Raw genomic sequence first — 17,529 nt, 5'->3', positions numbered from 1 at the left:
GGGAAGACAGATGGAATAAATACCGAATTAATGTATTTTCATATTTAAACTTTAGTTTTCCTAAATTTCCTTTTACACCTGTTCCTATCTACATATTAATCAAGTTTCAGAGGATCACAGTTCAAAATAAATCAAACTGGAAGAGTTAATTAAAAAGAAATATCAAACTACTAGCATTCCTTAGCTAGCAGTAATGATAGCAGTAGTGGAAAATGCATATAGCTCAGAGTTGACCTGTTGGGTTCTTAGTGTGCTCTGAGTTTGCTTTTCTTGTTGCAGATGGTTCATGAACATGTCATTTACAGGTAGTCCTTGACTTACAAAAGTTCATTTAGTGACCATTCAAAGTTACAATGGCACTGAAAAATGTAATTTATGACCGTTTTTCACAATTACAATTTTTGCAGCAACCCCATGATCATTTGATCAAAATTCAGATGCTTGGCAACGGCTTCATACTTATGATCGTTGCTGTGTCCCAAAGTCATGTGATCCCCTTTTGCAACTTTCTAACAAGCAAAGTCAAGGGGGAAACCGGATTCACTTAACAACCGTGGCAAGAAAGCTCGTAAAATGGGACAAAAATCACTTAACAAATGTCTCGCTTAACCACGGACATTTGGGGCTCAATTGTGGCCGTAAGTCAAGGACTACCTGTAATATTATCAGTGCCGCCCAGCGTCATTTACCGAGATGGGCGGCTATAAAAATTGAACTAACTAACTAACTAAATAAATAACCAACCAACTCACCCACCTAACATGGCTATGAAACATGAACAAGAAAACACCAGCAAGCTCACAGCATGCAAGAAGACCACAATAATGATACCAAATGAGAATTATGAATCAAAAACTAGATTCAGTTTTACATGACAGGGCAATCGTCCTCAAATGAAGCTCAACTCATCTGACTTGATGGATGCATTCATATGGTCTTCCTGGCAGCAGCCGAAGAATGGTTTGACACTGCTTTCTTTTAAATAATGTTCTGACTCCCAGGTTAGCCTACAGCCCTGGTATTTCCTGGCTATCTTCCATCAAAATACTAACCAAATCTGATCTGCTTATTTCCAAAGCCCATACTAAATCACACAGATGCTGTCATCTGCTGAATAAATATAAAATAGTGATATCATTTCAAGTTTTAAAAAAGATCCCTTAGGCTTGATGTTCCAGAATAAACACACGGGATGGGATGAGGAGGAAAAAGGGCCTGGTGGCTCAGCAGACTGATAGCATTGTGATTAACACCAGCTGTCTGCAATTACTGTAAGTTCGAATCTCACCAGGCTCAAGATTGACTCAGCCTTCCATCCTTTCTAAGGTAGGTAAAATGAGGACCCAGTTTGTGGGGGCAATAAGCTGACTTTGTATAAATATACAAAAGTATGAAGGCTATTGCTTAACACATTGTAAGCCGCCCTGAGTCTCCGGAGAAGGGCGGCATATAAATCAAATTTTAAAAAAACTGTGCTCATGTTACAGAATACCAAATTCAAAGTACTTTCCAATCTTAAAATGATAATTGAGACAGTTCTTGCCATGCTAGTGAATTAATGCCTGGTACCTAATAACTCTGTTTGCTTTTTTCAACTTGGACACTGACCAAGGAACTTCATAGCAAACAACAACTATACAAAAACATATAACAATGGCAATAATCAGATAGCAGAGGCTGAGTCAGTAAGATGAACCTGTCATAGGTCTGCAAAGGGTTCCAACCACCATGGCCTAAAACCTGGGACAAAAGCCAGGTCTTTCAGACCCTCTGGGATACCATCTGGATGGGATCCACCTCGTTTTCAGGAGTAAACTTCATTTGAGAGGGAAGACACCACTATAGGAGTGGTGATGGAGCAGTAGTTAGAATGCAGTATTGAAGGCTAACTCTGCCCATAGCCAGGAGTTAGATCCTGACCAGCTCAAGGTTGACTCAGGCTTCCGGGACTTCTGGTTTGACGTCGCGGTGAGACAGTAGGGGAAATAGCGGGCTCTGATGAGACCCGTGAAAACCCCGGCTGCCGAACCACCGCCGATGGGTCTTCGGACCGAACCCGTCTTGTAGGGACGGGGGAAGAAGAGGGGCGCCTTGGACAACTGAGAGGAACAGGCAAGTTCCTCGGAGGTCGGAGGGAACCCTCTGTGATGCAGCGGCGGGGGGCGGCAGTCATGGTGGCTGCCACGAAACTAGGACAACCGGGCAAGAAAAGTGCTGGAGGAAAGCAGAGAAAGACGGAGCTTTTTGAAGTTGGGTGAGTGACAACAGCCCAGGCTTGCAACAACATTTGGAACATTATTAGTAATTAGAAGTCCCCTAGCCTAAAACAGTGGCTATGCAACAAAGGGGCTTTGGAAATTTTTTTAAAACTACAACTTTAAAGGTTGACTCAGCCTTCCATCCTTCCCAGGTCGGTAAAATGAGGACCCAGATTGTTGTGGGCAATATGCTGACATTGTAAAGCAGAATTCCCCAACCTTTCTGGGTGAATTGAGGTCCTGGGGGGGGGTTGTCAGGCGCCTTTACCCAAGTGTGCATGCACACGAATGGGGCTGTGTGTGTGCAACGCCTGCAGACCCTCTACACCTGACCCTTGCAGCAACAGTAGCACAATTGGGGGGGGGGTGCGCATGTTCACTTTCGAATGCACTGACCAGCCACTCACACAATCCGGTGGCCAAGAGGCCACAGCCTGGTAGTAGGCCATGGCCCACAGGTTGGGGACCCCTGCTGTAAAGCATTATGGAGTGGTATATAAGTCTAAGTGCTATTGCTATAGAGAAGGCATACATCCATACAACACATGGCATCGCATAGGCCAGGGGTCAGCAACCTGCAGCTCTGGAGCCACATGTGGCTCTTTCACCCCTCTGCTGCGGCTCCCTATTGCTCAAAATATGCGTCACAACCCCACCAATGTGCGACATCCACCGGCACACGATTTATTGAGCTTTTCAACCCCTGGTAGGCCAACCATGAATAAATCCAAGAAAAGAAAAGTTTCAGAAGAAAACAGAACGTTTAATTCAACTACATATGCTAGTTTTGTGGCCACTCAAGAAACAGTCAGGCACGGGAAGGCTTTTGTGGCTCCCGGTGTTTTCTTTTCTGTGGGAAATGTGTCCAAATGGCTCTTTGAGTGTTTAAAGTTGCAGACCCCTGGCATAGGCCTATATATGTAAGAAAGTTCATATCACAGTTAACCTTTTTCAGATTTCTCTATATCTAGAAAAATCATGGCCACTTTCTTACTTTTCTGATTCATATTGTCAATAGCATTCAAAATGTATCTAAAATTATCACTCAAACTGTATAGCTCTTCAAGACAAATCCAGTCCAATCAGAGTATATTAATTCAGTTAGAAGGTCACTTACAATTCTTTCCAAGTATTGCCATACAAAGCTTATCAACTACATTAAATATTGAAATAGATCTATACAATCTTGGATGTGTCAGGTAGTTCCCCAACGTATAAATCAGAGAAGTTAAAGCTTCCTTCCAGGAAGAACCAAGTCTTTAATATTGTTGATTATCATTCATTACCTCAGTTAATGGTAATGCCACATTTAAATTGATTTGGTCTCTTGGCTGAAGCATGTGTGATTGCATTTTATACTATATTTATATTGATTTTTGTGAGATGTGCACTATATAAACCAAATCAAACCCTCAGACAAGTTTCCTGGAAAGTCTTATGTACGTTGGTCCTAGATTATTCAGTTTCAATTTTTGCGTTGCTTCATTTCCTTTTCAGTAATTGGTTTGTTGCAAACTTCTTTTTGTTGGGTAAGCTGTAGTGTATCTAGTTACTCTTCACTTTTTCCCAAATTTGTTTGGTATAAAATTTGGAATATTTAAGGAATGGATTTGTTGTCTCTATTGTTAAAACTTATCTGCTGCCATGCAAAATAAAAGTAATCATGATTTTCTCTTGTTCCTTTTGAATTTAGTATGTCTAAGTTTATCTGATTTATTATCTTTTTTCAAAATATTTTTCATGTTTTCAAATGTTTCCACACTCCTGTAGATGTCATTTCATTAAATTCTGCAGTTCTTATGATTTTGTTTCTAGAATTATGAATTTTCAAAAAGAGGTCTGTCATTATTCCTAAAATAAACTGCTATGCTACCCTAATCCATACATGAAATTATTACTTGCAAAGACGGATTTGATCATTTCACATTTTAGAAAATATAGGTAGTGGAAATACATCTTAGCTTAGATAAGTTTCCAAAAATATATCTACAGCATATTACAACTACCATGGAAAATCAAAATATCTCTGATATTTCCTTCATTTGATGGGCAACCTCAGTTAGCAGACACATCTTCATTACAAAACAATGATCTAGATCAGGGGTGTCAAACTTGATTTCATTGAGGGCCACATCAGGGTTGTCAGGGGGCTAGGGTGGTCATGGCCGGGGTGGGCATTGCCAGCTTGACATCACTCATGTTAGGGGCGCCTGTGGTGGCCCAAGCACTCTACCAGTAAAAAAGGGCTCCCAAGCTCCGTTTTTGGCTGCGACAGCTTTCTGCTGCCGGCCCTCCTGAGCTCTGTTTTCACTGGCAGAGGTACTGTGGGCCGGATCTTCGCTGTTTCCAGGACAGCCCCACAGGCCAGATCTAAGCATTCCGCAGGCCGGATCCAGCCTGGGGGCCTTGAGTTTGACACCCCTGATCTAGATAAAGTAATTCTGAATACTCAGATTCCTCTGAATCACAGTCTGTGCATTGCATTCAGAAAAGGTCCTAGGGCCAGCTAAGCTGAGGAGGGAACAATTTCTGCCTTGAGCCTTAGAAGCCACTGCCAGTCAAGATCAACAATAGTTTCTGAAATGCTCTCATGACAGCTATCACTGGCAACTTCTACAGGATAAACTAAATATAACCAACTTCCTTCTATGTGAGTTACACAGTGATCAACTTTCATAATACCAAACTAAATAGATTTATATCATGTCAATCAACGGATTTTTATTAATTAAATGCATCTTTACCTCTTCGTCATGATCTTTCGCCCACTGGAGTTTTTCCATGAGATCACTCAAGTCATTCTTAAATGGAACAAAGTGCTTCCAAGGTTGTAATTCGTTATAAAAATGTTCATAGTAGATGGAATCCTGCTTCAACACTAAGCTGTTTCCTGCCAGCAAGTATGGCAGCCGATATGCAGCCACTGTGCCATCAATATTAATTTGGTATTTAGACTACAAAATACAAACCATATACAATTAATAAAGATATCATTTTACTGGAGGTTCTCGCTACAGCCCCCCAAGAATTAAACTCTTGACAAATGTCTGTAGAATATCTGGGTAGAGGATATTCCACAGATAGAATCATTCCACCCATTATTTGGTTATCAAACTTCAAATTCCTACTGGAAGTGTGGTAAATAAGGAATTTTAGCCAATTATAGTTCTCTTTAGCACAGGGACAAAAAACACATCCATAAGATTTAAGATTCACAATAGCGGTTCAATTACATTTTAAGTCGGGGTAGAGAACATGTGGAACTATAAATACTCAGCCCCATTACTCATCCGTTCTTGCCAGTGGAGTAATAAGTAGGGCTGATGGGAACAGACATGACATCTGAAAGGGCTGTAAATTTTTGAGCAAAGACAATGTAGCTCTTGATTTTTAAAATCCTACCTTTATTAATAGCAATCAACTAAAAAACCAAAGAAATCTATATCTAAAGCATCAGTAATATAGTAGAGCATTTCTATCTCTCCCATTTGCAGACCTCACAAAACATTTTATGTAGGTGGGATAATTGAAATGTGTGTGTGTGTGTGTGTGTGTGTGTGTGTGTGTGTGTATTTTCACGCACACACATATGCATGCACACATACACACACATACATATATATACACCCATTTCTCTTGTAAGCAACTCTGGGCGGCTTAAATCATCAATAAAATAGCAGTAGAAAACCATTAGAATGTTAAAACATTTAACACATTGAGCATTAAAAATTAACAAAAAACTAGAAAAGGCACCAACAGAAATAGTCATCAACTTACGACCAGAATTGAGCCCAAAATTTGTTGCTAAGGGAAACAATTAAGTGAATTTTGCCCCATGTTACGACCTTTCTTGCCATAGTTGTTAAGTGAATCGCTGCAGTTGTTAAGCTAGTAATAGAGTTGTTGAGTGAATCTAGCGTCCCTATTGACTTTGCTTATCAGAAGGTCGCAGAAGGGGATCATGCAACCGCAGGACACTTCAGCCATCATAAATATGAGTCAGTTGCCAAGCGTCTGAAATTTGATGATGTGACTGTGGGGATGCTGCAATGGTCCTAAGTCTGAAAAACAGTCAGTCATAAGTAACTTTTTCAGTGCCACTGTAATTTCGAATGGTCACTAAACAAAGTGTTGTAAATTGAGGACTTAGAGGGTGGAGGTGGGATCTACTCAGTCTACTCCCCTCTAGAGTGGGATGCCCCTTTGGGTTTTCAGGCCCTTTTCAGAAGGCCAAGAAGATGGAGTGGGCCTCACCTCAAGTGTCATTATGCTTACTTTTATAAATAAGGCAGCTAACATACTTAATACTGCCTCCTGTTTTCCTCACAACAACTTTGTGAGGTGTGTTGGGTTCAGAGAGAGTAACTGGTCCCACATGAATTGTAATCCCAATCTAACTATTACCTTCTAAATACCGATGTCTGCCAGAAATTTCTGCAGGATATTACTTTGAAAGGGAGAAGCCCCGAACCTTTAGAGATTCAACTGTCATATATTCTGAGCTGGTTATTTCTCATTTCTCTGATGTGGGCAATGTACCTCAATTGTTATTGCCCGTGTGGCATTTATTGATTTAAATTAGCTATTAAACAGCGCTGTTTGTTTAGATGCAGTTTAAACAAGTTGCAAACGTAGATAATAACTTTGATTGTTATCTTCCTTAAGAGAAAGGTGCTCCTAAGGATACAACAGCAGAGGTCCCCAAACCAGGACAACCAAAAGACTATGGGTGTTGTTGAAATATTGTATTTTCTCTTTTTAATCACTTTGCAGAACAGATGGATTGCAGAGGAATAAATCTCCAAACAGTAACACTCTAACTAAATTGGTAAAAGGTATTTCAGCAATTATAGATACTGCTGATTCCACTTATTTTACAAGATGGGGTTGGGGAAAAAGAAATAGGGGATTAAAAAATATATCCTATCCATTCCAGAAGCCTTCTCAGTCCTGAGAATACGGCTTGCAATATTTTATTTTATTCCAATATATTTTTGCAATACATTCTGCCAAAATGAAATAGACAGATGATAGATAGATAGATAGATAGATAGATAGATAGATAGATAGATAGAAGATAAATGCACCTTGAAGAAATCAAAAAAGCTAATATGTTTCACAATTGGGCCGTAGAGGTTTTCATCATGCTTGAAAAAGAAGAAATTTGTAAAGGCCGCATCGATGATTTCTGGGAACTTTCGGCTCATTTTCACAAGTTCAAGCCTCTCTTTTCGACTGTCACGACCCCTCCAGATTGCTGTGGTGTTTTTCTCTTCCCATGGCGGCCCAGTATTTGCTTGAACAGACATCATATCCAGGCTGACTCTTAGGGAGGAAAAAATGGGGAAACGTTCATAAGAAAAGGGAATTCTGGGCATAGGTTTCAGGAAGATCTTACACCCAGAAGGAAGGTTTTGCCATTAACAGCTTTTCCTATCCTTAGATGCTTATTACTGATAGGATTAAAGCAGGGGTACTCAGCTGTTGGACTGCGGCCTACTACAAGGCCTTGAACCTTTCAGAACCGGGCCGTAGAAGTGGTGGGCAACTGCATACACACATCCCCACTTGCCTGAGCAGTGGGCGACCATATGCACATGGGTATCCCCACTCACGCAAGTAGTGGACGACCGTATGCATGCGCGCTTACCAGCCGTGTGCGCCCAGGACCATCCCCTCTCTCCCTCCCCCTCCTGGTTTGTAAAGTCAAAAAAATTGGGGAACTCTGGACTAAAAAAGAAATGCCACAGACTGGATGACACCTCAAGGAGAGACTTAAGAGTAGAATAATTTAAATGTGTGAAATAAACTCTGTAGACATAGATTACAATGAAAACCAATCATGCTCAGCTAATAATAATTTTAATAACTTCCTATAAACAATAGAGACATTCTTACCGCCCCATTGTTTCTAACACAGAATCTGTCAGGTCGTAAGTTGGCATTACGATATCTTTGGAATCATTAGATCCACACCAGGAGAATATGGGTTGGACATCCTGGGAAGATTTCCTTTTTTCCAATGGCCAATCTCCCAAATTCACAAAAAACTCTACATCTGGCATTTTCACCTAAGACACAATAAAAAAAGACTTTATTTGTATATTTGTTATTATTTACTTATTGTTTGCTTATTCAGTTTCTCCCGATGGCAATCAAAAGATTCTTGGAAGGTTAAAGGTAAAGGTTCCCATTGTACATATGTGCTAATTGTTCCCGACTCTAGGAGGCGGTACTCATCTCCATTTCAAAGCCGAAGAGCCAGCGCTGTCCAAAGACATCTCCATGGTCATGTGGCCAGCATGACTAAACGCCAAAGGAGTACGGAATGCTGTTACCTTCCCACCAAAGGTGGTCCCTATTTTTCTACTTGCATTTTTTTTATGTGCTTTTCAACTGCTAGGTTGGCAGAAGCTGAGACAAGTAACGGGAGCTCACCCTGTTATGCGGCACTAGGGATTTGAACCACTAAACTGCCGATTTTATAATTTTCTGGCATACATTTTTATTCATTTGCCAAAAAACAACATCAAAATTTTGCATTTGTTCATCAGTAATTGGTACACAGTATTTATTTAAATGCTGTGTGTAAATTACACATAGAATAGTGGAAACTTTGGTGCTTCCTGAATTTGGTTGCTTGCTTGTAGACATTTCATTACATAACATCATTTGTACAAGTACGTGTTCAGAGAGCACCAAGAACCTCATGTTCAACTTTGAGCTACCTATTTCTCTTCAATTGGAACTATTAGGATAATACTGCATTGTAGGCCAGTATTATTATCCTCAACTTTATAGCTAAACGAAAATGGCGACTTTCTTAAATCAATGCATTTGCCAAATCTGCATTTCCTCAACTGTTTTTGTCAGGAAAAAAATTATTAAGACATTATTTACTATCTCTTTAACAAACATCAGAACGCTTAATTCAAAGCCAAATAATTTATGAGTACAATGCCATCTAGTGGTCTATAGTTCCAGTCTATCGTTTTCAGCAACTATGCATCAACATCTCAAAGGTTTTTAAATAGGTTTCCTAAAGTCAAATGGAATGCTTCATTTCAAATTTATAAAATCCTTCAAAGCTGCCTCCCATTCAAACAGGAAACAAGTTTTTGGACAAGTTGCTGGAGCCCATCCTAAGGGAACTTCTCTCTCTAAGTGTAGTAGTAGTTTGGCTCTGTTACTAGTCTGTTACCTACAAATATTCTGAATGGTATCTTGAGAGTTTCTAGAAATCCTGTATTCTTCTTGCAGTGGCGAGATCCAAAACCCCTGGTCATAGCCCAGCAGGAACTGTGTACACAGTCTAGCATTGCAAAAACATACAGCTCAGTGGTGGAATTCAATTTTTTTTACAACCGGTTCTGCGGGCATGGTTTGGTGGGCCTGGCAGGGGAAGGATACTGCAAAATCTCCATTCCCATCCCATTCTGGGGCCAGCCAGAGGTGGCATTTGCCGGTTCTCCAAACTGCTCAAAATTTCCACTACCAGTTCTCCAGAAACTGTCAGAACCTGCTGAATAGCACCCGATACAGCTACAATTTTAAGATCATTATGCAAATTGCCATTCACATAATGTGTGGACTTCCAAAAATTCCCATTTCCTTCCAGAGGACTAAGGAAAACCTCCAAACCAACAAAATAATATGCTTTTTTTCAATATGTGTCCACTGAAAGGGAACACACACATACACAGCTTTTATTTGCTTAGATAAAGAAGCATAGAACTTATTGCCATCAAGTCAACGTTGATCATTTGGATAACAATGGATAACTTGATGTGGCAGGCCCATAAACAGCTACCAAAATTATTCCTTTGGTAATAGGGGAAAGGACATCTTTTTCAGAACTGAGGTGAAGAGTGGGCTGAGACAGCAGAACTAATTGGCTAGTGGTTATTTTCTACCATCTAAATATGCCCATTTAGTGTCCTGCTGCTACAATACACCTGAAGATTATCAAAGCAGCATCTTTCATTGTCAGCCATTCAGTCATGGAGGTACAGTTGGGCTTTGGGGTGAATACATCTTTAGGCAGTGGTGAAATCCACTTACCTTCGCTACCGGTTCAGGAACGGGAGTGCACGGGAATGCGCGCGCCTCTTCTGCACATGTGCAGATGATAAAAAACCGGGATGTAATGACATCCCGGCAGGTGGGCGGAGCCTCCCACCGCCGGCGCTACCGGTTCGGCGAGCCGGACAGAACCAGGAGGATTTCACCGCTGTCTTTAGGCAACTTTAATGTGGACTTTGAAGACTTAGGAAATAGAAAGGATGATTCTGCAAGTGTATGACAAGTGTTCGGTACTAAATACTAAATAAAAACTAAAAATAAAATGATTTATAACATAGTTAAAGCATATACTCACTTTTCTTGTCAAAGAAAGCAAAATAGCATCCATGAAAATTCGGAAGCCAACATGTTCACCATGGGTCTTTATATAAATCTAAAGTAATTCAAGAATCACAAATTAGGTATTTTTTCTTTCTTTTCCAAAACAATATTAGGCTCATTTACATTCTTACTCCCCCAAAACAAAGAAACATGTAGAGTTAACTTTCTGTAACTTCGTGAAACTCTATTAGAATTATTGTTTATCCTTATCAAATTGGTACTTTTTACAATAGGCAAGAGCATAGTTCTTATCATCCCCAGCAAGAATGACTATAGTGGCTGGGGTGACAGATATTATGATGATGGTCCATAGGATTAGAAAGGATCCAGTCATCAGGGAATAAAACTACTTCCATATTCCCGGGAAGTTTAAGTAACTTCTATTATTCTTATTATAATGCCTTTAACTTAGAAAGGTTCTTCAGTTCATGGCCAATATATTGCATGAGCTCCACAACTGCTTAGTATTTATTGTCACAAGCTGTAGCGATGGCCATTATATCAAATGACTAAGTGTTGCAGAAGCTGATGGTATAGAGCAGGGGTGGGCAAATATGGCCCTTTTACAACCTGTGGACTTCAACTCCCAGAATTCCTGAGACAGCCAAGCTCTCTCAGGAATTTTGGGAGTTGAAGTCCACAGGTTGTAAAAGGGCCGCATTTGCCCACCCCTGGTATAGAGGTATAAGAGTAACTATTTAAGTCTCTATGTACAGAGGTAGAAGTGACTTTGCATCCTGGTCATCTCCCAGTTAGCTTGAATCCAAAGAAACTACTTTCCCTCATTCTTTGGGCTTCTTCTTTTAAGACATTTACTTGCAGGACAGCCATTGTCATTTGTGGTACTATAGCACAGGGTGTACCTTGTTGTCTTTTATGGTATAATGGCACAGACTTTGCCTCTGTCCAAACCGTTGTGGAATTTCTTTGGCAATTTTATCTGGATCGATGGCGGGGAAATGTGCCAAATCCCTTTGAATCTGCTCAATTGCTTGAGGACAGCTCATCACCTCCAGCCAAGCACTCCCATCTTCCTGAGGGCAGTCACAGTTTTCATGGTAAACAGGTCCTGTGCACAATACAGTTGCTTTAACGTTACATCATGCATTTTGTCTTGGGCTAACTTCAGAATGAGTCTCCTTTCTGAACGGATGTGGGGCTTCTGTGATTAAGCAAAATACCTGTATATTACATAACTGTTCAAGCAAAGACCCCGATTGTGTGTTTTTTTTGTTTTTTTTTTTAGTAAAATAGCATTTAATCTTGATCAAGCTTAAATGGTTAGCTGTTCCAAACACATACAAGATACATGCAGGTAACAACTACAAACAAAGAGAGGGAATGTAAACCCCTTTTATATTGTTTAGGAAAGTCATAAACCTCCAATTCCGGCATCTTTGATTTGTGTATTCCCTGGAATCTGGTTTGTGTATCCCTCCCCCAAGCAGGGTAGAGCCTCTTAATGAGCATCATTAGCGTTATCTCTTCCTGATCATCTTCTTTGTGTTCACACTTGGCTATTTAGCCCCCTAGAGTGAAGGGAACTCAAAAGTTCAAAGATGAGATAGTTCTTACACAGGAGGGGGAGAGATAAGGCTCTGATCAAAAGGTGGAACATATAGTTTGACAAATGCCAGATACTTCACAACAGACCCCAATAACAGTCCAGGAAGTTAGTCAATGTGGCATGTTTGTGTTATAACTACAAAGGGCATAATATATATGTCAGTGTCACAGGAAACAAATATTTACAGCATGCAGGTATACAAAGACATATCATACATACATACATACATACATACATACATACATACATACATACGTTGCAGGAAACAATTAGCAAGTTTCTACTAATTCTAGTATTTCAGTATCTCTATTTCCTTACATTCCACCCTTTTTATTTAAACGATGGAATGCTTTCCATTGTAGGAAGTTAGCACCCACCCCTTCCCTAGAAGAATGAAATACTTTAGGAAATATTAAAAAGGCAGAATATTATGTTTCCCTGGATGAAAAATGGAGAAGCATGTTTTAAAGCAGCTCCCACCTTCTTGTCCCCCCCCCACCCTTTGTCAATGGGCCAGAGGCAGAAACTCAATTCCCTCTCATCTTTGTCAATGGACCATCATCTGCAACACAATAGGACCCATCTAGCAACAGAAACTCATGGCACCTGGGAAGATCACATCAGCCAGCAAGGCTAGCTAAGACCCCCACCCCCTGGGAGTCTGACAACCAATCAGGATACTCTTCCTGGGCCCCAGGAAGTTCAAAGCCAGAGAGGGCATAAAACCAAGGCACGCTAAGCATCTCGGCCCTTTCCTGTTCAGGAACTCAAACCATGTGATCCTGTCCACCATTAAACCATCTTTCCAAGCAGTCTCCATGTTTCCAGTGTCTTTTTCCTCACTTGGAACTGAACCCAGAAGGATATTTCTTCTAACACCATCATGGTGAATAAGCTTATAATTCTATTCAGCATATAAATGGGAGTGTTTCTATGAGCATACATTCCAGCTTCATTTGGCAAAGTCAATAGGGAAGCCAGATTCACTTAACCGGGTTACTAACTTATCAACTGCAATGATTCATTTAACAACTGTGGCAAGAAAGGTTGTAAAATGGGGCAAAATTCATTTAACAAGTGTCTCACTTAACAACAGAAATTTTGGGTTCAACTGTGGTCGTAAATCGAGGACTACCTGTACTTAATCTTAAGCATTACCAGTGTCTGAGTTTCAACATTTTTCCCTTGGCTGAGAAACTTTTAGTATGAAATACATTAACAGTTCTAAACTAATCTCCATGCAAATTAAGTTAGACTTTTTGTCCTGAAATGACAAAAAATAAGCTCTATCTAGATAGTGGCACATCTGCCTATTTATTTATTCAATTATTCTTCTGCATTGCAAGCAATGATTGCCAGGTACCTAAAAATATAACTTGTTATAGCTCATCAAAATAACGAAAAACAGAAATGTAAAAAAATATAAAGAGAGCTAGGAATTTTGCCAACACTTCTTGCAATGATCTCAGGCATTACTATACCCTATATTGCCATTCTTTTATTCATTTTATTTCAATTATATGGCTAGATTTTTCATATTCATGGTGTACAGTACTGCAAAAAATTCCAAGCTTATTGTCCAATGCAGCAGAACAGGTCATTCTTGGGAGAGGCACTAAGAGAATAAGTGGCCAAAATCTCAGGAGATTCCCAAATCTAACAAAATTTTGGCATGCTTGCCCTAAGCGCACAACATTTCATACGGAAATTCCAAAATCTCTAAGATTTGGCTATCTTGCAAAATTTGGGGCTGTATTTTTTATTATTAGATTGAAATACATTGTAGGCAGGGGTGAAATCCAGCAGGTTCTGACAGGTTCTGAAGAACCGGTAGCGGAAATTTTGAGCAGTTCGGAGAACCGGTAGCAGAAATTTTGAGTAGTTCAGAGAATTGGCAAATACTACCTCTGGCTGGCCCCAGAGTGGGGTGGGAATGGAGATTTTGCAATATCCTTCCCCCAAGAGTGGGGTGGGAATGGAGATTTTGCAGTATCCTTCCCCTGCCATGTCCACCAAGCCACACCACGCCCACCACGCCACGCCTACAGAACCGGTAGTAAAAAAATTGGATTTCTCCACTGATTATAGGCAAGTCTCGCCATGGCCAACTCACCACAGCCAATGTGCTGCAGCTGACTTGCCACTGCCAACTCGTCACAGGACAACTCGCCATGTCCAACTCACCACGGGACAACTTGCCACGGGACAAGAGTTACACTGATATCGAAGAAATAGCGGAATAGAATCATAAGAAAGGATGCCAAAGGAGGGACAAAATGAAATAGGCTATTGCTTAACGCATTGTAAGCCGCCCTGAGTCTCTGGAGAAGGGCGGCATATAAATCAAATTAAAAAAAAAAAAGTATGACAAAAATTAAAATATTTGTTAAATTATTTTAAATAATGAAATTGAATCGTTGAATTGCCCCGCAACGAGTTGTCCCATGGAAAATTGACCATGACGAGTTGTCCCGCATTGAATTGGCTACAATCAATTGTCCCATTCCGCAGTAAATGCCGGCATTGGCAGAAACATCATAAATCATGGTCATATGACCGCAAAATACTATACGTCAAACTAGGGCATATAAAATAACGCTATACTTCAAACTAAGGCATATAAAACCTTCGGCGGACCTATACTTGAATACTGTTCACCTGTCTGGAATCCTTACTGTATTTTAGAAATCAATACATTAGAGAGGGTCCAGAGATATTTTACTAGAAGACTACTCAAATCTCCTGCTCGAAATAAAATTCCCTATCCCACCAGGCTTGAAATTTTAGGTCTGGATAGCCTCAAACTATGCTGTCTACGTTCTGACCTATGCTTAGTTCATAAGATTATTTACCAAAAAGTCCTACCTGTAAATGAGTACTTCAATTTCAACCGTAACAACACAGGGGCTATCAATAGATTCAAACTCAATGTAATTCTCTCTAATCTTAATTGTAGGAAATATGACTTCTGCAATAGAGTAGTAAATGTCTGGAACACTCTACCTGATCCTGTTTTTAAATCTCGCTAATCCCCATACCTTTTACCTTAAACTGTCTACCGTGGACCTTTCGTGTTTCTTAAAAGGTACTGTCCCCATTTATATGTATTCATTCTATGTGTTTATGGCTATGTTTTGCTTATTTATATCCTTTTATTTGTGCCAATTTTTTTCATGTGTCCAGATCTGTGTCTATACTGTTACTTGTTTCCTTGTACTTGTTGACAAATAAATACATACATATACATACATACATACAATATTACCAACAGCCATAAATGCAGACTAATTACTGATCACCTGAAATATGATCATGTAACTGCAGCAAGGAGATTTAAAACCAGCTTGTAAGAACCTTTTGGGAGATCCACTGTAATTTCAAACAGTCACTGACTGACTAGTAGTAAGTTGAAGACTACCTGTATTCCTTTCTGTTCTTTCCTCTGTTCATGCATAAAAATTAATACTTCTGCATTTTCAGCAACCTCTCAAGATGTAGATTCACTCTCATCCTCTCTTGGAATAGAAATTGGTAGGAGAAAAGGAAGATTAAAAGAAAATATTGATTCTAAACAAAACTAACTGAACTGCAGGACATTTGTACATCCTTGGACTGAAGGTTGCATTTTTAAAAATAATTTGGTTTCAAGGTAGTATAACACCGTTTCTGTACCTTTTAAAATATATGGAGATTCAGCAACCGGTTTGCTTTTTGCCCAAACTTCAATTCTCAGGGTTTTGTAGCTTGCGTACATTCTGTATCGAACGATAAAGGAACCATCTTTCCTGTCCAATATTTGCATTCCCACTCGTGTAAACTGCTCCTCAGGTGCTGTGATCTTCACCTGAAATGTTTTTTCTCCAGGGGAGGTGGTAAATCTATCCAAGTGATAAAAACAAGACAATTATTGGGGGGGGGGACCTAGAGTTTTTTTGTAGGTTCATTTCCACACACGGAAATATTTCAGAATTCTTCTCAAAAGAATGAGCCTGATATACCCTTTTCCTTTCAGGCAAATTTTTGACACAGTTTCCATGGTAGCTAGAAATGGTGGGAGATCTATAACCATCCAAAAGATTCCAGGCTAGAAAAGGCTAATCTACTATATTAAAATGCATCACGCTATCTATAAAACTTCTTTTTAAAAATATTCAAGGAATTCTCTTCTATATTAACTGCTCATCAAGCTATTTCTGCATCAGAATGTCACTGATAACCCACGTTAATGGAGACTTCAGGAGCCCTGAAGCCACTTAAATTACACATTGCAAGAAAAGACTAGTAAATTAGCAATCTGATTTTTTTGTTGGACTTCCTGATAATCTTTTTAAATTATTTCCTGAGAATCCAATTCAGGAGGCGATATCCTGGGGCTACATTCTGATCAAATGCCGTAAAACTGTAGAATAAGCAGAGATATCATTGTTTCATAAACGTAACAAAATCCAGATATGTGAATCTCAATTACTAATTTTTTTACTAAAGGCCATTGTAAGTTTTGAAATCCACACGTTGGTAGGCACCCAGGTGGACAAACACAGCTCTAAAGCTTCTGTAAGCCTAAAGCCTCTATAAAGAGATTAAATCCATTGTCTAAAATTATTTTCACTGTTGGCTCCAGGCCTGAATAATACAAATGAAAATAGATCATCAAATAATTTTTTGAGGATAACCTAAGATGCTTTCCTTCCTATATAAAATGGATATTCATTTCATGTTGCTCATGGGCCTAGTGAATAATATCATTATGACACAAAATGTTACCCATAAATCCAAACATCTATATAAGTCATATGTGGAATAGGATTCTTAAATATGGTGTACAATTGCATGGTTTCATATTAAACCTTGGGAATGTGTCTGGTTTTGTTGTTTCAAGGAAAAACTCAGAATCCTGTCTTTCTCGATATCTCAAAAGTTGCCGGTTGTTTCCAAGGTCTACTACAGGTAGTTCTCGATTTACAACAGCTCATTTAATGACCATTCCAAGTTACAACAGCACTGAAAAATGTGACTTATGACTGTTTTTCATAATTACAATCTTTGTAGCATCCCCATGATCATGTGATCAAAATTCAGATGTTTGGCAACTGTTTCAAATTTATGGCTTTTGGTGTGTTCCAGAATGATGTGATCATCTTTTGTGATCTTCTGACAAGCAAAGTTGATGGGGAAGCCGGATTAATTTAAGAACAAGGTTACTAATTTATCAATTGCAATGACTCACTTAACAACTGTGATAAGTTGTAAAATGAGGCAAAACCCACTTAACAAATGTCTCACTTAACAACAGAAAATTTG

General features: G+C 39.5%; 1 protein-coding gene across 4 annotated transcripts in view; it reads right to left on the bottom strand.

Moving 5' to 3' along the window:
• The window catches only part of POGLUT2 (protein O-glucosyltransferase 2), a 28,709-nt gene that overhangs the window by 6,923 nt on the left and 4,257 nt on the right, over nt 1-17,529 (bottom strand). For 3 of the 4 annotated variants that reach the window (XM_070943081.1, XM_070943080.1, XM_070943079.1), the window contains exons 2-7: nt 15,901-16,106; nt 11,525-11,730; nt 10,636-10,713; nt 8,157-8,329; nt 7,346-7,583; nt 5,003-5,212 (exon numbers count right to left, since the gene is read on the bottom strand). In XM_070943081.1, coding sequence (XP_070799182.1) covers nt 5,003-5,212; nt 7,346-7,583; nt 8,157-8,329; nt 10,636-10,713; nt 11,525-11,730; nt 15,901-16,030 — 1,035 coding nt within the window. In that variant the 5' untranslated portion in view covers nt 16,031-16,106. Of the gene's footprint in view, nt 1-5,002; nt 5,213-7,345; nt 7,584-8,156; nt 8,330-10,635; nt 10,714-11,524; nt 11,731-15,646; nt 15,707-15,900; nt 16,107-17,529 lie in introns of those variants that run through there. The other variant, XM_070943082.1, reaches the window with a different exon arrangement.

Source organism: Pituophis catenifer, unplaced genomic scaffold (assembly GCF_029215685.1).
Source record: "Pituophis catenifer annectens isolate HBS135680 unplaced genomic scaffold, rPitCat1.0.hap2 SCAF_4, whole genome shotgun sequence".
In the NCBI taxonomy this organism is placed as follows: Eukaryota; Metazoa; Chordata; class Lepidosauria; order Squamata; family Colubridae; genus Pituophis; species Pituophis catenifer.
This window is presented reverse-complemented; position numbering and strand designations above follow the sequence as displayed.